The sequence below is a fragment of the Anomaloglossus baeobatrachus genome, chromosome 4, assembly GCF_048569485.1.
Source record: "Anomaloglossus baeobatrachus isolate aAnoBae1 chromosome 4, aAnoBae1.hap1, whole genome shotgun sequence".
NCBI classification, from domain to species: Eukaryota; Metazoa; Chordata; class Amphibia; order Anura; family Aromobatidae; genus Anomaloglossus; species Anomaloglossus baeobatrachus.
Genome location: NC_134356.1, coordinates 585,072,599 through 585,095,646, shown reverse-complemented (window position 1 = coordinate 585,095,646; position 23,048 = coordinate 585,072,599). Strand labels below are relative to the sequence as shown.

General features: G+C 42.8%; 1 protein-coding gene across 3 annotated transcripts in view; it reads left to right on the top strand.

Moving 5' to 3' along the window:
* Window positions 1–23,048, top strand: part of UNC5D (unc-5 netrin receptor D) — a 952,147-nt gene that overhangs the window by 872,366 nt on the left and 56,733 nt on the right. For all 3 annotated transcript variants that reach the window (XM_075346117.1, XM_075346118.1, XM_075346116.1), the window contains one exon: window positions 8,669–8,833. In XM_075346117.1, the coding sequence (XP_075202232.1) occupies window positions 8,669–8,833 (165 nt within the window). The remainder of the gene's footprint in view (window positions 1–8,668; window positions 8,834–23,048) is intronic.

The following is a 23,048-nucleotide window of genomic DNA, read 5'->3' as shown; positions in this document are numbered from 1 at the left end:
TGAAAATGACCTAAATTTAACTAAATTAAGAGGGAATTGAAAGTTAATAATAGAAAATGAATTCAAAGTACATCTTTAAACAAAAATTAAAAACTTTTCTTTTTTGGTCTTAGCAGGGACATATGTTTAATGTGCCATTATGAATTTAATTAGCTTGTGGTGCCTTTTTTCTTCTGCTTGGAGACATGCTCTTCACTAAACACAAGATCAAAGGCTGCTTAACATTTCAAAAGATTCTGTCTTCATCAAAAAGTCTTAATCTAAATTCCAGGTGTAGATCAATCCAATAATTTACATCTCCAGATCATATCTCAATTTCTGGAGTGATCTGCAGATTGTTCTCTACTTTTATATTTCAGCAACAGTTATCATTTTACACTGACACTAGAGTATTTGGGGAGTTTTTACCTTAACATTTGTGCCCAAAACCAGGAGGGGGTGAACATTTGTGCCCAAAACCAGGGGGGGTGAAAAATGTAGACGTGGTGCCCGTGTTTCTATTATATTTTCCTCTGATTGTTCCATTCCTGGTTTTGGCCACAAATCCTGAAGTACAAAACTCCCCAAATACTCCACATGTGCACGTGGCCTGTGGGGCTGACTAATCAAGATTGGGATAACGCACATTCACCCATGCCAGACTTGTTGGGATACACGGTGCCAAATTCAATAAGGGACGCATAACTATTAAAGGCAACCAATCATCAGGATTTTTGTATATAACTTAAAGCTAGTGCTATACTGGCACTATCAGGCTGATTATCTACAAATCTTTAGTGGTCAGCTCAGATGTTTAGGTTTTGAAACCCAAGAAAGTAAAGTTTATAAAATCAGTAGCTTCTTGAGTGACAGCAGCTGATGATTAGATAATATCTGGGGGGGTATTCATAGTTATCCCCTCCCCCTGTTAGAAATAGCATAAGTATTATACAAACGATTCCCTTTTCCCTTGCAGGACCTGTGCTGAGGTCATACACATGTGATCAGAAGGGGCGGAGCCTCAGCCAACAGAAAAATGTTGCTTCGTGGTATCAGCTTTGTTGGCTGAGGCCCTGCCCCTACTGGTGACATGGGTATGACCTTACACAGGTCCTGCTTGTGAAAAGTGAATCATTTGTATAATACTTATGCTAATTTAAACAAGCGGAGGGGATATCTATGAATTCCCCCCCAGCTATTATCTGATCCTCAGCTGCTGTCACTCAAGAAGCTGATGATTTTATAAACTTTACATTCTTGGATTTCAAAACCTAAACATCCGAGCTGACCACTACAGGTATGTATAGAATCAACCTGATAGTGCCAGTATAGCAGTGGCTGCAGGTTATACACAAAAATCCAGGTGATTGGTTCCCTTTAAATGAATTTGACATCTTTTCTAAACAGGGTACACCATGCACCAAGCTACAAATGTTACTTCAGTCAGGGACTGGAGTATATAGCATTTCTGGTGTACAGCAGCACATGCGATAAATTTGGCCATTCCCTCCCTGACCTGGCTCCTCCTCAGCTCTGCCCGATCAGTACAGCTGATTCAGGCTGCAGTCTGACACTTATCTCATGCGAGAGAATCATGCTACTGACAGACAGATCAAACTGTGATCAGAGCATGATCAGAGTGTCAGCTTAGTGTGATCCAATTCTCCTGGATGAGACAATTGGAGCACACTGTCAGGAAAAGAAGGAGATCAAAAGTTCACCATCTTATCCATCCATATTCTATGAGTCCATGGAAACTGTATTGCACTAATGCCAAATATATGGGACGTGGTCCCCTATTTGGCACCATGGTTAAAAGAAAACAAGGTCACCTTGCGTAACCTTGGCTATATAGTTTATAAGAATAACAGAAGTGTCCAAATATTTCAGATCTCTCATAAACTGCAATGGAGAGAGCCACATTCATGTACAACTATGTCAAAAATGGGAAGAGCCTAAAAACATGGGCGTGCCGGAGTTTCCTGGAGGGTATTCAGGATGATATTTAGTCTGAATATGGACCTCACGCCACAGATTCTGCACCCCCTGTTCTAGACAGAAAATATTAACACAACTATGGTAGCAAACAAATCAGTAAGAAACATCATCATATTGATGATTTCTCCTACAAGAGGTGAAAAGGGATGGTTGAGAAGGGGGAAAAGCATGAGGCCATCCAGAGTTAATACTTTGACGTAAAATGACATTAACCATCTTCAGTCGGTGGCTCCATTTGGCTTTTGTTAAGTGAAGAATTATGTTTGTTTTTATTTTACATATTTTAATTATATGTAAAGTATAAGTTTATTGTATTTTGGTTAAAGGGGTTCTACAAAATTAGATAAATAAGGCTAATTTCTTCCAGAAATGGCTCCGCAGGTTCTGTGTAGTATTTAAACTTAGCTTAAAGGGAACCTGTCACCAGTTTTTTAAGATATGAGCTAATAACACCACCTTAATCAGTACCTGTGCTGCATTCTAAAATGTTGTATATTGTGTTCTGACCCCCCCCCCCCCTGTGTAGCCCCATAAAACTTCTTGAATAGCTCCCGCTCTGTATGCAAATCCGACCGACCGGTCTTATGGGCATCATTGCAGAGGCTCCTCTCTCTCTTCTCTGCAGCTAATTTTCATCCTCTTGATATGATTGATGTGGATGACGCATCCTGTGTCTTCTATATAGGTGAATGAAATCTTGCGCCTGCGCAGGTACATCGCCGATGCGCGCAGGCACACTTTGTTCTGCCCTGCTGTGCGTAGAGTCTGAAACATAACTGCACATGCGTTGGCGCACATATTTTTTGGCTCCTGCTTACAGGAACCATTCAAATTGAAACGCATCTGCGCAAACCGCGATGATGTCCCTGCAAAGGCGTGAAATTTCATTTGGCTGTGTGGATGTTGCAAGACGCATCCACATCAGTCACATCGGGAGGATGGCAATTAGCTGCGGAGAGGATGGACAGGAGGTGCTGCAATGACGCCGATTGGACTGGTCGGATTTGCATACAGCACAAGAGCTATTCAAGAGATTTTTGGGAGATATGCAGAGGGGTTAGGACACAATATACAACATTTTAGAATGAAGCACAGGAGCTGAGTAAGGTAGTTTTGTTATACATGAAAAAACTGGTGACAGGCTCCTTTTAAGGCCAGGATCACACTAAAGTAGAAGATCCAAAGCAAGTTAATCAAATGCAATATGTTAATGACACTAGGCTCAAACTACTGCATGAGAGGAGTGTCATCTACTGTTATCTGATTATCTTGCATGTGAGAATTGGAGCACAGGTGCGGAGAAGATGGAGAGATTAATTTCTCCTTCTTCTCCACTGTCTGTCTTTATTTTCTCCTGAAGAAGGATAAAGTGTTTTCCGAAACGCATTGAATAATAAATTACTAGTACTTAATCCAGATTTTTCTATATGACAGAGCGGAGTCCTCCCATTCTCAACTCATACTCACCATTGTCTGTCTTGGCATATATATCAGACGGCACTTGGATGACATCTGAGTGCAGTGCGATTTTTCACACTCACCCATAAACTTCTATGAGTGCACGTGATCCGATTTGTGAAGGCATTCACAGCTTGATGTGATTGTTTTCTTATTCCAAATCGGCATCAGAAAAAAATTGCCTCATTGATTAACATTGGTCTGCGTACAGATTTTATCATATTACTTTCCACAATTTAAACGCTAAGGCTGCTTTCACACCTCCGGTTTTTGCTATGCGGCTCAATCCGGCACTTTGCAGGAAAAACACAACCGTTTTTTTTTGCTGCCGGTTGCGTTTTTCCTGCATAGACTTTAATTAGTGCCGCATTGTGCCGCATGGCCTTGCGTTCGGTCCGTTTTATGCCGCATGCGGCAGATTTAACCGATGCGGCGGCCGGATGGAACGTTGCCTGGCACGTTTTTTTGTGCGGCAAAAAAAACGCATCGCGCCGCCGCATGCGTTTTTTGCCACTGCGCATGCTCAGTAGCATGCCGCAAGCGGCAAAAACCGGATGGGACGCATGTAAAAGACTTATGCAAAGGATGCGGTGTATTCACCGCATCCGTTGCATGGGTTTCACAGCCGGATCAAACCGGATGTGTGAAAGCAGCCTAAGGGTACCTTCACACTTTAGCGATGCAGCAGCTATCCGACCAGCGATCTGACCTGGTCAGGATCGCTGCTGCATTGCTACATGGTCGCTGGTGAGCTGTCAAACAGGCAAATCTCACCAGCGGCCAGTGACCAGCCCCCAGCCAGCAGCGACGTGCAAGCGACGCTGCGCTTGCACGGAGCCGGCGTCTGGAAGCTGCGGACACTGGTAACTAAGGTAAACATCGGGTATGGTTACCCGATGTTTACCTTAGTTACCAGCTCACACCGCTTAACTTAGCGTGTGCAGGGAGCAGGAGCCGGCACTGGCAGCGTGAGAGCTGCGGAGGCTGGTAACGAAGGTAAATATCGGGTAACCACCTTGGTTACCTGATGTTTACCTTGGTTACAGCTTACCGCAGGCTGTCAGACTCCGGCTCCTGCTCCCTTCACATTCAGGATCGTTGCTCTCTCGCTGTCACACACAGCGATGTGTGCTTATCAGCGGGAGAGCAACAATAAAAAAATGAACCAGGGCTGTGTGTAACGAGCAGCGATCTCACAGCAGGGGCCAGATCGCTGCTCAGTGTCACACACAGCGAGATCGCTAATGAGGTCACAAAAAACGTGACTCAGCAGCGATCTCAGTAGCGATCTCGCTGTGTGTGAAGTACCCCTTAGGCTATGTGTGCACTGAGCGTTTTTTTTGCGACGTTTTTGCACACTTTCGGGGTGCTTTTTTGGGGCTCAAAACTGCATGACTTTGCTTCCCCAGCGAAGTCTATGACTTTTCATTTTTGCTATCCGCACACAACTTTTTTTTTAGCTGCGTTTTTGAGCTAAAAAAAAATGGACATGTCAATTCTTTCCTGCGTTTTACTGCGTTTTTCCCCCATTCAATGCATTGGAAAAACGCAGCCAAAAACACACCGAAATGCGGTAAAAAACACATGCTTTTTTTCCGATGCGTTTTTGCCGCGGGTGCTTTTTTTGCATTTGTGCGTTTTTTTGCGGCCAAAAACGCAGCGTCAAAAAAACGCTGTGTGCCCACATAGCCTAAAGTGACCCCGGCCCTACTGACATGAGTGTGGCTGAACTGCAATACCACACACAACCTATGGATAGAAGTGGTGCTGTTTTTGGAAGTGAGCAGCCATGTTTTTCTTATCCTGCAAAACCCCTTTCTTAACCATACAGCATATTTTACAGACACTTTTTCAGATCAGAGTAGGCTGTCTAGCTAATATTCTCTATGTGACATAAAAAGGAGATTTTATATTGGACAGATTGTCTCATATGTTACCATTTGGAAAAAATATGTCTCGTGTAATCACCTCTATGATGTTGCAATGGAAATAATCACTCATAAAATTGTCTCGGACGTAATAATGCATTGCCCTTCATTACGGTAGATTGATGCAGTGGTCTGGAACGAGCTTTAGGCTTTGAAACCTGCTCAATAATTATAAGTAGCTGTGGATAGGTTACGGGTCCCTTCTGTGTTATTCACCATGTAAATGAGACCAGGTGTCAAATCAAGCTTCTTGCAGGAGTCTTCTATCAACTTTAGTAAAAAAATCACTGAAGCAGGACTTATCTAAGTGTAACTCGCCTACAGCAACCTACAGTAGACACTGGCGGTGCACTGCCATCGCAATATGCAAAATCACTGCCTTCCTATTAAAAGGAATATGTTACCAAGATTTACCTACCCCATATAAAAGTAGAATATTATAGAAGCAGAGACATTGATTCCAGCCATAGGTCACTTACTGGGTTGCTTCCTGTAGTTTTGATAAAATTACTCTTTTGTCTGCTGCAGGTCTAGCAGTCCTCTGAATTCTGAGCTCTGTATAGCTCCAGCAGCACCATTCATTGATAGCTTTCTGTGTACACTATGTATTGATAGAAATATGTCAATTAGTGGTGGGGGAGGGGTTATACGGAGCTCATTAATATGGAGGCGTGTACATGGTAACATAGCAACAGGTTTATTAGTCCTCTAGTGGTAATCTAATGCTGATAAAACTAAGATTTGAGAGGCCTCCATTGTGCTCTTGTGCATTCTGGTCTGCCCGGCTGAGGAAAGTTCAAAGAACACCTGCGCATGTGTACTACACTACTTTGATTACCACAGGAGTGCAATGGAGGCCTCTCTGTGAATGACGCAGGATATGTCATGCACATGGGTCTGAACAGGAAGACGGCTATCCCACAACATGGAGGAGGCGCTGGACCGAGAGCAGCCACACCCGTCGGACCGGATTGCCCCCTAGGTGAGTATTATAAAGGTGTTTTACAGAGCAGCCTGGGCGCTTATATACCGTATTCTAGAACGCTGTACATAAGAGCTCATTGGTGGTGGCAGCAGCTCATAAGAGAAAAACCTGCTGACAGGTTAAGGGGTTAAAGGGAACCTGTCACCAGATTTAGGACCTATAAGCTATGGCCACCACCAGTGGGCTCTTGTATACAGCATTCTAAGATGCTGTATACAAGATGCCAGGCTGCTGTTTAGAACATAAAAATCACTTTATAATACTTACCAAAACAGTTGCTGCAGTAGAGTTGGCTCATATGGGCGTCTTCGTTCTCCGGTGCCTCCTCTTTTGGCCATCTTTGTCGTCCTTCTTCTGAAGCCAGGATGCATGACACATTCTTATTGTCATGCACACTCGCTGGCATTGAGGTCCTGCGCAGGTGCACTTTGATCTGCCCTGAGCAGGGCAGATCAAAGTATTGCAGTGTGCTTGCGCAGGACCGGCGAGAGTGTATGATGTAGGACGCGTCATGCACCCTGGCTTCAGAAGAAGGACGAAGATCGCCAAAAGAGGAGGCATCAGCACCGGAGAATGGAGACACCCATATGACCCAACTTCACCTCAGCGACCGTTTAGGTGAGTATTATAAAGTGATTTTTACGCTCTACACAGCAGCCTGGGCTCTTATATACAGTATATTAGAATACTGTATATAAGAGCTCACTGGTGGTGGCCACAGCTTATAGGCCCCAAATCTGCTGACAGGTTCCCTTTAAAATAGTCGAACATCTAAAAAAAAAAACAAAAAAAGAAACCGGTTTGTTCGCCATCATTACTTCTTCTGTGACAACACTTCTTTGGTTCCCTGCCAGTCTTTGTATACATGTACCCTACACATTGAGGGGAAAATGGGCAACAAAACTATGACCAATCTTTACTGGGCATTGACCACTATGGATTTAAAAATCATCTTGGAACTTTTTATATGCGTCTGATAATTTCCCTTTTAAAAATCGAGATGGAAAATCGTCTTCAAGCTCAGTTTTGCCAGACTTGTTTCTCAATCAAGTAATTTCAAAATTCTACATTATGGTATCGAGAGTAAAATATTAGTTGAAATTAGCTCAAAATCTGTATGATGTAGTGTTACCGCCTGCTGTTACTGTGGATATCGGGATAACACTGCAGAATGTAACATGTTTTTGTGGCGGTAGATAAATGAAGCTGGTATTGGCGCATTATAACATTGCAAATGGCTGAATTTCCCTTAGAAGAAAACCCATGTGCAGCTGACTCTTTATTAGGAACCTATAAACAGTAAAAAGCAGACATAATTATGCTTTACTAGTCAACTAGCAGTCAAGGTATTAATCTGACGCTAAGTGTAGAAATAGTTCTAATAACGCGGAGAGCATTAGCTACAAATGGAACGCCAGTTGAAGTGTAATTAGGATATGTTCCCAGTGTAATCAGCATTGTTTTATGCTGTGAAAAGCCATTCGCTTGTGAGAAATATATACTCTCTAATAGGAGAGGACGGGATACGGCACAGGCAGGAGCGCTTAAAGTATTTTAGAAATTGTTTTATTTTAATTCGTAATATAATGAGACTTCCAGCCGCCGAAAGAAATGGAAATTATTGGGCCAAGTAAAACCTTATTTATTTCTTTTACATCTTGAAAACTGGTTGTACATTCTTTTTTTAACTCTAATTACTTAGAAAGTATAAAGAAGGGTTTAGATAGGAGCTGAGCAAACATATTGGTCTTGATTATGTGCCGTGTGAGCAAAAAATTCTGTCCAGAGTTCTTACTATTTAAAGGGAATCTACCAGCCAACAAAGCTGATACCAGGAAGCAAAATGTTTGTGTTGGCTAAGGCCCCGCCCCTTCTGGTCACATGGGTATGACCTCACACAAGTCCTGCTAGTGAAAAATTAAATCGATTGTATAATATTTAAGCTAATTCTAACAGGGGGAGGGGATAACTATGAATATCCCCCAGATATTATCTGAGCCTCAGCTGCTGTCACTCAAGAAACTGATGATTTTATAAACTTTACTTCCTTGGATTTCAAAATTTATACTGTACATCCGATCTGACCACTAAAGGAAAGTATAGAATCAGCCTGATAGCGCTAGTATAGCACTGGTTTTAGATTATATACAAAAAGCCTGGATATTGGTTCCCTTTAACACATATTAGTTGAGACAATGAACCTACAAAGCTCCAGTCTGTACTTTCAGCACCATGGAAAGCACAAATGAGAGAATGCAGTGTTAAAGATTATTATCAAAAATGTCTTTATTACATACAGTTGTGCTTTTTCTCATTTCAGGAGGTCCCTTTTTCCCGTGTGTGGTGCAGTAACCAGCAGCCACTGCACTGTGCCTTTTCCCTGGAGAGATACACGCCAGCCACTACCCAGCTTTCTTGTAAGATCTGTGTCAGACAGGTCAAAGGGCATGAGCTGATTCTTCAGGTTCAAACATCAATTCTGGAGGTAAGACAGCAACATTTTGGATAACCAAATCTGACCTTTGAAAATTAATTTGCTAACAGATCTTTAAAATAAAATTTAGGGGCATTTTGCACACTACCACATCGCAGCTTTGATGTCGGTGGGGTCAAATTGAAAGTGACGCACATCCGGCGTCGCAGGCGATATCGTAGTGTGTAAAGCCTTTTTGATACGATTAACGAGTGCAAAATCGTCATAATCGTATCATCGGTGTAGCGTCGGTCATTTCCATAATTTCGAAATGACCGATGTTACGATGTTGTTCCTTGTTCCAGCGGCAGCACACATCGCTGTGTGTGAAGCCGCAGGAGCGAGGAACATCTCCTACCTGCGTCCTGCGGCTCACACCGGCTATGTGGAAAGAAAGAGGTGTGCGGGATGTTTACGTCCCGCTCATCTCCGCCCCTCCGCTTCTATTGGCCGCCTGCCGTGTGAAGTCGCTATGACGCCGCACGACCTGCCCCCTTAATAAGGAGGCGGGTCGCCGGCCAGAGCGACGTCGCAGGGCAGGTGAGTGCATGTGAAGCTGGCGTAGCGATAATGTTCGCTACGGCAGCTATCACCATGATATCGCAGCTGCGATGGGGGCTGGGACAGCTTGCGATGTCGTAGTGTGCAAAATGCCCCTTAGACTTTGTATTAGCCACCAATGGCTCCATTTCATTTTGCTCTGATATGGTGTTCTTTAGATACAAGTGAAAACAGTAGTGGATCATATCAATGTGTAGATATTTCTATGAGCAAAGAGAACTTCAAGTAAGAAAAAAATGTTTAACACCAAAACCTTTTACAAGATCCTGGTCCTACTATGAAATTGGTAATCTGTGTCCACCAGATAATCGCACTGTAATCCTGCAAACATCCCTCTTTTGATTAATAGAGTTTAGCAGAAATTTGTATTTTCTATTTATCATATTTTTCATTTTATAAGACAGAAACCAAATTTAGAGGAGGAAAATAGGAAAAAATAATTTTTAATGTTTAAATGAGGGTCCGTCTTATAATCCTAGTGCGTCTTATATTAACTTACTAGAGGGGAGTGGTGGTGGCTGAGCGTCTCAGGAAGGTCACAGGAGGCAGGATCGGTGATGCTGCTGACTCAGAGGAGGGAGTGTTATGATTCAGGAGGGTCAGTGGACAGAGGGTTGGCGATACTGCGGATTCGGGGGTGTTGCAGTGGCAGGTGCCATTGATCTGCTGGCGGGCTGCAGGCTCCATTGAATTGCTGATGTTGACGCGATGGACTTCAAGAAAATGGCCGTGGAGGCGGAGTGCGCACAAATTGATGCAATGGACTTCAAGAAAATGTCCGCAGAGGCCAATCTGTGCATGTGCCTTCTCTGCAGCCATTTTCTTGAAGTCCATCGCGTCAATCGCCAACGATTCAATGGAGTCTGCAGCCAGCTGGCAGATCAAAGGCACCTGCCATCGCAACACCCCCGAGCTCGCAGTATCGCCGACTCTCTGTCCTGTAACCCTCCTAAGCTGCTCCACTGCAGTGACACCCCTTCCTCCGAGCCCTCAGTATCGCCGACCCTGCCTCCTGTGACCCCTCTCCACCACTGCAGCTACAGTAAGCCATATTCGGATTATAAGACTCACCCCTATTTTACCCCCAGTTTTTTTGGGAAAAGTGCTTCTTATAATCTGAAAAATATGGTAAATACAATTGAAAGGCACACACGAATAGAGATGAACGAATCTTTTACAATTCAAATTCGCCAGCTTCTTTGAATTCTTTACAAAACATTAATTGCCTTGAATTGATCTGTTGCAAATCACAAGCTATGCATTGCCATAAAATGATGTCTGTTACACTCTGAATTCTACGAGGATTCAATCAAATCTCTTTCAGGCTCTGCAATGCAAAAAAATCTGATTACTTTCAAAATGACCTCAACATAAGTGGCTATGAATAACTGTCTGGTCACTTTTGGTAATCGTCACCCTGTTCCTGACACACTGATCTTCTTTACTGGTGTGCTGTCACTCACTATCTTTATAGTTTGTTCAGTGTTTGATGTCTTTCTATGACTGAAATGTGAGCTCTGAGATCCTCGCGATGTCCAGATTCACCACTAAATGGCTGCTGCATTCTCTGCTTCTACTTTTATACAGGCTATGATAATTAATTATGTTTCACTATGCTGCATTATGGGACGTAATTGATAAATGGTATTATGGATAAACCCACCCAGTCGTGCCGAGACAATCTGAACTTTCTCTGGCAGAAGCAGTCTTCTTCAATGTGTAAAATGCCAATGGCCATTTTAGGCAATTTGCATGAAGCAAATGAAAACTTGTTTGAAGTCATTGCATTTAGCAAATTTCTAAAAAAAAAAATACAATAATTTAATTTACATCCAATCAATTCAGTCATCTCTATGCACTAGTAATAAAAGAAAAAGAAAATTGCTAATTGTACATGTAGATATCCTATAACTACAGGCTCAATCATTTCTTACATGACTAAAAAAATCACATGCTAATTTTAATTGTATGCCTTTCTTTCCATCGCAATTTCTATTAAAATGTACTAATGAACCACAATAACCACATATTGCTACCATTTAGACAACATCTCATACTTAGATATAACCACTAGTAATCCCTAAGAGGAAATCACTCAGATGCCATGATGTCACATAAAACAACTTTTATTAAACATTCAGTCATAAAACAAAATCATGACAATATTTGCTTAGACACAAGTAGGGCAATGAAAATACCAAGTGCGTCCCTCCTAACAGGGAGGGGTTGGCGCAGGCGCACCAGTACCACCGGTACAGGTTCAAAAGATTTTTTGTAAATATAGTGACATATCACCGACACCATACCACATTGATTTATCACCAATAGTATTCACTTATCATCATGGTATATGTCAAAAAGGGATAAGTTTTTTTCTTTTTTCCTTTGGGGACAAAACACACACAATATTTAAACCATTTGATGTGCAGGCATTCCTGCACATCAAATGGTTTAAATATTGTGTGTGTTTTGTCCCCAAAGGAAAAAAGAAAAAAACTTATCCCTTTTTGATATATACCATGATGATAAGTGAATACTATTGGTGATAAATCAATGTGGTATGGTGTCGGTGATATGTCACTATATTTACAAAAAATCTTTTGAACCTGTACCGGTGGTACTGGTGCGCCTGCGCCAACCCCTCCCTGTTAGGAGGGACGCACTTGGTATTTTCATTGCCCTACTTGTGTCTAAGCAAATATTGTCATGATTTTGTTTTATGACTGAATGTTTAATAAAAGTTGTTTTATGTGACATCATGGCATCTGAGTGATTTCCTCTTAGGGATTACTAGTGGTTATAAAATGTACTAATGTTGTAGACCCCGTAAGAAGCCAAACACTGAATCTGCAATGGGGCAGCCATACATTTTTTCTATATCAGCTAAAGGCCCCCATTGAAATATAGGTTACCAATAGAGCTGGTGAGATTCATTTCACAGCATCCAATCCATTGACCACGTCAGTAATCTGTAGCCTCTGGATGGGAGTCCTGAGAACCACCGCTAGTTTAACACCAACCACGGTTCTTTTTTTGATTAGCCGTCCTGTCATGATGTCATACTACAAAATCACAGACATGCCGCCAGACCGGCAAATCAAAAGAGGAGCTGGGGATGCTGTCAGGTAAGACGAGGTACTGAGATAATGGACATGGCCAATTGACTAGGGCCTGCAATTCAATTTCAACTAACTCTAGTAACCAAGCTAAACATGACCACTTTTCCAACTCAAGAAAGAAAGCATGTCCTTGGCCATTATGTACATATACGTACACGGCGGCACGGTGGCTCAGTGGTTAGCACTGCAGTCTTGCAGCGCAGGGGTCCTCGGTTCAAATCCCACCAAGGACAGCATCTGCAAGGAGTTTGTATGTTCTCCTTGTGTTTGTGTGGGTTTCTGCACTCCAAAAACATACAGATAGGGACTCTAGATTGTGAGCCCCAATGGGGACAGTGTTGCTAATGTCTGTAAAGTGCTGTGGAATCAATAGCGCTATATAAATGAATAAATATTATTACATTATATTGTTCATGTTTCATGAGTTGAATTACTATAAAACTATACAATAATAAAAATAATTATTAATTTATATAGCACTATTAATTCAACAGCGCTTTACATACATTGGTAACACTGTCCCCATCAGGGCTCACAATCTAGAGTCCCTATCTGTAGATGTTTGAAGTGTGGAAGGAAACCGGAAAACCTGGAAGAATCTCAAGCAAACACAGGGAGAACATATAAACTCCTTGCAGATGATGTTCTTGGTGGGATTTGAACCCAGGACCCTAGCGCTGCAAGACTGCAGTGCTAACCACTGAGCCACTGTGCTGTCCATAAAAAGGAAACTAACTATATGTATTGTGTTCTGTTGGAAGACCTTACTAAAGACCACTACCATTATAGTTTATATATTAACTCCATAATTTGCTGATTCTTATGTTATTTGAAGTGATGGGCAGACCTGCTGATACCGGGATTAGTGAACCAACTGGGTTTATAAAAAAAAAACAAAACAGGTTTCCGGCCCGGAAATGATACTGGATATCTGCCCAGACGCCAGTCCACATGTGAGTCTATGTGGACCAGAATCTGGCGCTTTAAAATGGTGGTAGAAGAGATAGGGGGATTAGAGCAAGAGCATTGTACTTACCAATATGCCGTGTGGCTCTAACGCTACTTCCAAGCCTACTCATTATCCTTCATACATATGCGCTACATTCCCCACCCACCGGCAGTCCTGGCATCTCTGACTGGTTGCAGTCAGACAGTGCCTCTACCCTCTGTGACAGTGAGTCTTACTGCTTGCAATCAGAGGTGATGTGTGTGTCCCTATCGTGGTGTAAAAATAAATAAATATAGCATGCGGGTTCAGGCTTCAGCCCCCAGCGTTTATCCTCGCTGTGTATCAAAATAAGAGGCACAGCATACGGCTTTTTAAAAATTATTTAAAATAAATAATTCCAAAAAATGTTCCCCCCCCCAATTTTGATAATGAGGCATGATAAAGCCGGCAGCTGTGAGCTAGTATTCTCAGGCTGAGGAGACCCATGGTTATTTGGCCCCCCGTGTGGTGGAGGAAGACAGAAGAGTCAGCAGGCAGGTATCACAGTAAACCAGTTGAAACTTTATTTCACAGCAGCAACAAATGGCAGTACAGCGACAGATGGTATCACATGCAGCGCAAGTTCAATAATACAGGCTAATAGCAGCAGATACAGAAAACTTGTGTGAGGCGTGTTGTCCAGCAACTCAATTCAGAGCTTTTCCTGATGTCCAGTGTTGACTCAGTGGGATTGATTTACTCCATCCTACTACAGTTGTATTCACCATCTATATTGTTGTTTCCTCTAACCTGCATATTGAGCAATGTGCTGTTTTCCCACATTCCAAATAGGTGCCTTCCTTCAGGACTCAGTACTTCTGCTTTTGCTCCAGACTATTTCTGTAGGCTGGGTGTATTCTAGGAATAAAGGATATTCCTACAACTCCAACAGGTCCTAGTCAATTGCTGTCTTGCACTTTCCTCAGATTAGTCTGTCCTGCATGCAGCCAGCTGGAGCAGGGAGAAGAAACTTGTTGTGTTTGTTTTCCCTTCACACTCTGCTGGAAGTTGCAAAACTCACTACAGTAACTTCTGTGCACTAAACTCCACCCACACAAGCTATTCTAGTAACTAGGTGAGGAGTGTTAACTGTTGATGTACCCTTCTGCTGCACATCACTTACAAAAACAGAACAAACCTCACAACATAATAAAAACATTAATGTAAATCCAGTGTTGGGACATTGCATATTCTCCCTTAATGTTAACATGCCTATGACAGGTTGAAAATCAAAAGCGATAATATACAATATTGTGCAAATTGCCATTTAGCAGTAAAGAGAACATACACATATAAAATACATATGCAGGTCTGTCTTCTGTTCTTCTTCCTGAAAAACAAAAAAGCATTTAAGGCTAGAGATGAGCGGTGTTCGAATCGAACTGTTTGCCAATCTCAAATTTGACCTGTTTTAGGCGATGTTTGAGTCGTTCAACAAACGGGAACAATTAGCTTCAAGTTTGACAGTTCGAGATTATGTTCGATAACGGTTCGATCACCAAAAGCGTAACTGGCTTTTCACACTAATACTGTCATTCAATGTTAATACAGTGGAACCTTGGTTAACGAGAACAATCCGTTCTGGGAGTGTGCTTGTTAACAAAGTTACTCGTTTAGCAAAGCAAGATTTCCCATAGGAAATCATTGCAATGCAGACAATTCCTTCGACAACTTGTCAAATGTCCCATCCTGGTCCCTTATTGTGCCATTCGAAACATGCACAAACACACACAAACATACACAAGCACACATGCACACACACATATTATGCTCACCTTATCTCCCGTTCTATCGCCGGCCTCCTGAGACTTGCAGTTCGCCGGTACAAGATGTGTATCGGGTAACCATCGCGATTGATGCCGAAACTTCCGCTGCCAGAGCGCTGATGTCAAAGGCAAGAGCTGCTTGCCTCTGATTGGCCAGCGCGCTGCCTTTGAGTAGCGTCTGACAGAGGAAATTCCTCCCTCATCGCGATGGTTACCCGATACACATAGTTTGCTACTACAGGATGTGTATTGGGTAACCATCACGACGAGGGAGGAACGTCCTCTGTCAGACACTACTCAAAAGCAGCGTGCTGGCCAATCAGAGGCAAGCGGCTCATGCCTTTGATGTCAGCGCTCTGTCTGCGGAAGTTCTGGCATAGGTCACAATGGTTACCCGATACACATCTTGTACCGGCGAACTGTAAGTCCCAGGAGGCCGGCAATGGAACAGAAGGTAAGGTAAGCATAATATGTGTGTGCGCGTTTGTGTTTGTATGTGTTTGCCTGCCATTGTTTTCAATGGTGTTCGAAGGTGTTCAAAAGTGTTCGACGAACGTTCGTTGAACGTTCGACGAACATACCCGCCGTTCGACAAACTGAACCGAACTCGAACACTAGGGGGGTGGCTCATCTCTATTTTAGGCATACTTAATAAAACACACAATGTAGACGTAATGCAAAAGTCTTTCTCATTCTTAGACCTGTAGAGAATAAAATGTATAGAAATAATAAATGTCCAGAGGAAGTCTCCATGAGTGACTTAAACTCTTGAGGTAGATCTACAGGGATCCTAGAACAATGAAAAGGGCAGTCATTGTAACATGGAAGTAGGGGGAGAAACACAATCTGTTTCTTGTAACAGGGGCAGCAGCAAAGTCCTTATTATAAAACAGGAAATTTTAAAGTAGATACGGCTCAGTCTATGGGTTTAGAGTGAAAAACTCTCCAACTTGTTCAAGTGCCCTGAATCCAGCAAAGGCAGAAAGGGTGCAAATAAAAATAGCAAAAAAGTTCAGCTTGTCCAGCTGTTAAAAAAATTGTAGGCCTACTTTAGCCTTAAAGGGATATGTAACACTCCCTTACATACATCATGGCTTTTTCAACCCAAAGGAACAAACAATTATCTGGACCCAGGGGCCCAATTGCTTAGCAGAAATGTCCACATAGAGAAGGTGATCAGTCTCTTAATAATAATAATAATAATAATAATAATAATAATAATTAAGTGAAATGGCACAACTTTAGGTGGTTTCTTTTCTACACTTGGTGGCTCTCTTAGTGAAACGGTCCTTTCTTTCATTAGGCAGAGGGCTCTCTGGAACAACTGGTACCTTGGTGGAATGGGTGGGCATATAGTATGCCATGGAGACCTGGCTGTTGGTGGCTTAGATGGTAGATGATGGTAAGGCCATAGGATTCAAAAGTGGAAGTTCCCAGCCAGTAGACGTGGCTGAGGCGAGTCTGGAATTTAGTCTATGCTGATGCTCAGATGACCATAGCGGTAGGACACCACACTGGTACCTTGTGGTGGTCCGACATAGGCCACATGTCTGACCTTAATGTTTGGTATCGGTGGCATCTTCCCAGTGGTCTTCTATCTCCTTTACACTGGACATTACAAGAGCGTACCAGCCTCTATGTTCCTACATCTTCATACAGCATACCTCTTGTCCTGGCTGGAGAATATGAACGTGCTTTGAAAGGTAGTCCCTCTTGACTAAATGCCTGGTCACAAAAACATCCTGGTGAATACAGTACTCTAGGATAAATCCGTAACCCCTGGGTCTTGATAAAGCGGAGAACGGTTCCCTGGACTATTTCTTTCGCAGTCATTTCTATTTGTGGGCTCTCTTGCCATTCTTGGATAAGCCGCTCTATCAACTTTTACTCCACTGTTATCTTTGACTTCCAGACTTCATAAATGTCCTCTTGTACCTCCTTCTGGTTGGATTTGGTTGGTGCATCATTGTGCAGGATAATGGTGCTTGCTCTAACCTTCATATTGTGCAAGGTGCCGTTTTTCCACCTTCCACATAGGTGCCTTCCTTCAGGACTCAGTACTTCCCCTGCTTTCGCAGCACACTATTTCTGTATGCTGGGTGTGCTCTAGGGAACAAAAGTATTCCTACAATTCCATCAGGTCTTAGTCAGTTGCCATCTTGAACCTTCTTGCATACAGCACACTGGGACAAGAACATCCTCCCACATGTAGTCCTGCTGCTTTCCCTCCAAACTCTGCTGGAACTCTGATTTGCATAACTCACTGCTGTAACTTTAATGCACTAAAATCCACCCACCCAAGCCATTTCCTAGCAACTAGGAGAGGAGTATTAACTCTTGATGTACCTGTCTGCTGCACACCACTTACAAACATTGCAAAACGTCTAGAATTTGCAACATAATAAAAACATTAAAACCTCAGTTCTGGGGCATTATGACATTGCCAGTGAGCATTTACTTAAAGGGAACCTGTCACCAGATTTGGGGCCTATAAGCTGCGGCCACCACCACTGGGCTCTTATATACAGCATTCTAACATGCTGTATATAAGAGCCCAGGCCGCTGTGAAAACATAAAAATCACTTTATAATACTTACCTAAACAGGCGCTGCAGTGGAGTTGGGCCATATGGCAGTCTTTGTTCACCGGGGACGGCGCCTCCTTTTTCGTCCATCTTCGTCCTCCTTCTGAAGCCTGGGTGCATGACGCGTCCTATGTCATACACACTCGCCGATCCCGCACAGGCGCACTACAATACTCTGATCTGCCCTGATTAGAGCAGATCAAAGTGTGCCTGCACAGGACCTCAATGCCGCCGAGTGTGAATGACGTAGGACGCGTCATGCATCCCAGCTTCAGAAGATGGATGACAAAGATGGCCGAAAGAGGAGTCGCCGGCACCGGAGAACGAAGACACCCATATGACCCAACTCCACCGCAGCGACCGTTTAGGTAAGTATTATAAAGTGAATTTTACATTCTACACAACAGCGTGGACTCTTATGTGCAGCATGTTAGAATGCTGTATACAGTGTGTCCACCCATATCCTGTCCACCGCCATTAACTTGAAAACTTCAGCAGCTATAGGCATAGCAGTTGTGTCTAGGTATAGTAAAGTAGCCATGCGTTACGCAATGAAACCACCTATAGTGCCACCTGGTGGAAAACAATGGAGATAGCATTTTTATCTCGAAAACGGAACGAGATAGAGAAAAAAAGTGAATTACAAAAATGTAGGGCATCATCAATTCAATACAAATTGACACTTTGCATACCGAAATGCTATGATTAGAACGTGTGAAACTCACAAGGCCACGGATGTGAAGCGATACCTCATGGAGACCTTCCTACAAGTCATTGGGTATGGTGCTGCATGGAGTGGCCTCCACGCTCACCTGACCTGACCCCATTGGACTTCTTTCTGTGAGGTCACATCAAACAGCAGGTGTATGCGACCCCTCCACCAACATTGCAGGACCTACGACGACATATTACAGATGCTTGTGCAAACGTGTCACCTACCATATTGCACAACGTGCGGCAAGATACAGTATGCTGTCCAGAGTCCAGATGTGCATTGCAGCTGACGGTGAGCACCAAACTAAAATGAGCGCCATATGCGTGACCAGCATTCAATGTTTTGGGGGGGGTCATGGGTTTTATATCATAGCATTTCTGTATGCAAGGTGTCAATTTGTATTGAATTGATGATGCCCTACAACTTTGTAATTCACTTTTTTCTCTATCTCATTCCGTTTTCGAGATAAAAATGCTAACTCCGTTGTTTTCCACCAGGTAGCGCAATAGGTGGTTTCATTGCATAGCGCATGGCTACTTTACTATACTTAGACACCACTTCTATGCCTATAGCTTCCGCCGTTCTCAAGTTAATGGCGGTGGACAGGATATGGGTGGACACACTGTATAAGAGTCTAGTGATGGTGGCCGCAGCTGATAGGCCCCAAAAACTGGTGACAGGTTCCCTGTAACTTGTCAATTTTACCACTGAATATTGACCATACAATTAAAGCAACATTACAAAAGAAACTCATATTAAGGTAAAAAATATTCGTCATACTGCTTTACATTCCACAGACCCACAGATTATAGTATGGTCAGGACGTGTACATCTTCATTCCTGCCTGGTTAAATGCATTTACACCTCCATTAGCAGAATACAGATCAGCAGGTGGAAAAAAAAATAGCAGGTATCATTCAGAGTCATAAGGGAAAGTGAATCTGCAATTTTAACTTCACCAAAATTCATATTCATCAAAGTGGCATTTAAAGCACAAGCCAGATAGAAGGCGAGCGATGGAGCCGGGACCTGAAATTGATGCGAGCTGTCTCCAGTCAAGATATCAGCATTATTAACTGTCATTTTCTTTCACATTAGAGCAAAGTCCCATCTGCCAGTTTCATCCCAGAACTCGGAAGACTGGTACAAGTGGAGTGCGACTGCTACCTAGAGACCATTTCATATCCCAGAATGAATAGGCTCAGCAGAGGATTAATAATACAGATAAATGTAATATATGACATAGGGCTTTGTCGTGGTGTGATTCATTGCAGTGGCTCCTGATACAACGTTACCTCTTGTTAGCAGGACTCCCCTCCCATATCAGCCCTATACATTCCTATTTATCAATTCCTGCCCGGTAGAAACTCCGCTTATAAAGTGACATTAGTTTCTATTTGCCTACTTCATATTTATATTCTTTCATCTCTTGGGAGTCTCAGCTATAGACAGCATAGTCATCCTGTAAATCTTTGTTACCTGGACAGAACTTTAAAAAGACCATAGACATTTTATTTCTGCCTTTTCAGGAAGCATTTTCTTCCTTTAATGAAGGGATGTCAACTCATCAATCCAACGATGTATCATTTAGTTTACTGGGTGAAGCATTTGCAACACAATCAGTGTTTTTAGATTTAGCAATGCAGCAGAGCTGAGAAAGCTGCCCCCGCCCAAACTAAGCTCTCTATGTACAATTTCTATAGACAGTGAGCTTCTTATCAGAGAAAGGAGTGTGTTGGACTACCAGGCAGGAGGCAATGTAGTAAGAGCAATGATAAGTTTCTGGTGCTAAAACAATCATTGCCAGTAAACAGCAGGCAGCTGTCACGCTAGGTACGTGTAAGTATCAAGTGTACAGTGAAAAGGAGGCAAAGGTAAACCCTATGTCTAGGGAGAGGGAAGATGGTTACATCTGACCTGACCTACTGCTGGTCCCCAGGGTCCCGCACCACCATAAATAGGTTCTGCACCTATGCGCCGAGCCGGACACCTGACCCCAGGTATCCCTAGGGTTGGTCCCTAAATAGGGAATGGGATGAGCTCTTCATCAACCCCACTAAATTCTAAAGAAAGACACAAGGGAACATATGGGGCAAAAGTATGAACTACTTATCATTGGATGACTCAGGTAGAAGTTCAGCAGACCTTTCAGCAATGATACCACAGAGGAGTAAAAACCAACTGCTTGCAACCCTGGAACCTTGAGGGAACTGAAAATATCACCAGCACAACTCAAAGGAAGGAAGGGCTATTTAAAGACCAAGGGCATACTGATAATCAACAGCTGGGTGGAAGGTGAGCTCCTGCTGGGTCCCAAAGGGATAGAGATAAATCCAGCAGGAAAGTTACTTAAACTAATGAATACTGACAGCAGGAAGAATGCAAAGCCAGAAGCTGTGACCTTCTATGGCCAGAAGCCACATGACTATTTGTCACACATGACACACTCATTACAGCAGCTTGATAAGAGATCCATCATTGAATTCTGTGTTTTAGCACCTACAGCATGCTGTTTTCAGATTACATAGCAAAAACCTGTTGACATATTCCATATAAAGCTTATGAGCTCCAATTCAAAATCTCCAACAGAGCCCCAATATGAACAGTCTTAAGTAAAAATAGACTTCTCATACGGGAAAGAGGAACCTTTTGGGCATCCCTATGCTGTAAAGCCCCAGGTGTGACTGCAACCCCAACTTCTACATTTGTTACATCCCTGCCATTTACGGGGTGTATCCCTTCACACTCTGATCTTTCAGCATTGATTGGACTGAGTGAAATTGTGCAGGGACACATCCCTTTGGGAATGGGAATAAAAATATTTAGATGTCAGTTTGCTGATAAATATTTCATAATGAATAAAATAGGAACAGCACAATATTGAGTAAGACAAAATATGTAGTAAATAAGCCAGAAGTGTCAATAGTCAATAGAGTCGACAAATCTTCTTTAAATGTGGGCAGGGCCAGTTTTAGACAAAGTGTGGCCCTGAACAAAAGGCTAAAGTGGGTCCCCAAATGCTAACATATTGCAGCATCACGTACAGACGTTTAGGTTCAATTTACAGGAACTGAGTTCAGGTCATAAAAGAAACAAGAGTGATAATACTGAAGTTTTTTGGTGTTTGTTTCCCGACCTCTTTACACAGGCTGAGAATAAATGATGGGCACTGAACGATCACTAATAGATCAATCAACCTCATACAGCATTATGTTATCAACAGCACCTCTACAGTTTATACCGGGCGTTGTGCTGCTGGAAACAATCCAATCACCCAATGACGAAACATCATTTTGCTCGTTCGTTGGGCAATTGCCGACATGTTTACAACTATGAACTCTCGTATGTGCTGCTGAAATGTATAAATGTAGATCCTACAAACACACAATGCATGAAACACACACAATACATGACACACATACCCAATGCATGATACACACACATTCCCAATGCATGATACACATACCCAATGCATGACACACACCCGATGCATGACACACACATACCCAATGCATGATACACACCCAATGCATGACACACACATACCCAATGCATGATACACACCCAATGCATGACACACACATACCCAATGCATGATACACACCCAATGCATGACACACACATACTCAATGCATGATACACACACATACCCAATGCATGATACACACACATACCCAATGCATGATACACATACCCAATGCATGACACACACCCAATGCATGACACACACATACCCAATGCATGATACACACACATACCCAATGCATGATACACACCCAATGCATGACACACACATACCCAATGCATGATACACACACATACCCAATGCATGATACACACAAATACCCAATGCATGATACACATACCCAATGCATGACACACACCCGATGCATGACACACACATACCCAATGCATGATACACACCCAATGCATGACACACACATACCCAATGCATGATACACACCCAATGCATGACACACACATACCCAATGCATGATACACACCCAATGCATGACACACACATACCCAATGCATGATACACACACATACCCAATGCATGATACACACACATACCCAATGCATGATACACATACCCAATGCATGACACACACCCAATGCATGACACACACATACCCAATGCATGATACACACCCATACCCAATGCATGATACACACCCAATGCATGACACACACATACCCAATGCATGATACACACCCAATGCATGACACACACATACCCAATGCATGATACACACACATACCCAATGCATGATACACACACATACCCAATGCATGATACACATACCCAATGCATGACACACACCCAATGCATGACACACACATACCCAATGCATGATACACACACATACCCAATGCATGATACACACACATACCCAATGCATGACACACACCCAATGCATGATACACACCCAATGCATGACACACACATACCCAATGCATGACACACACACATACCCAATGCATCACACACAT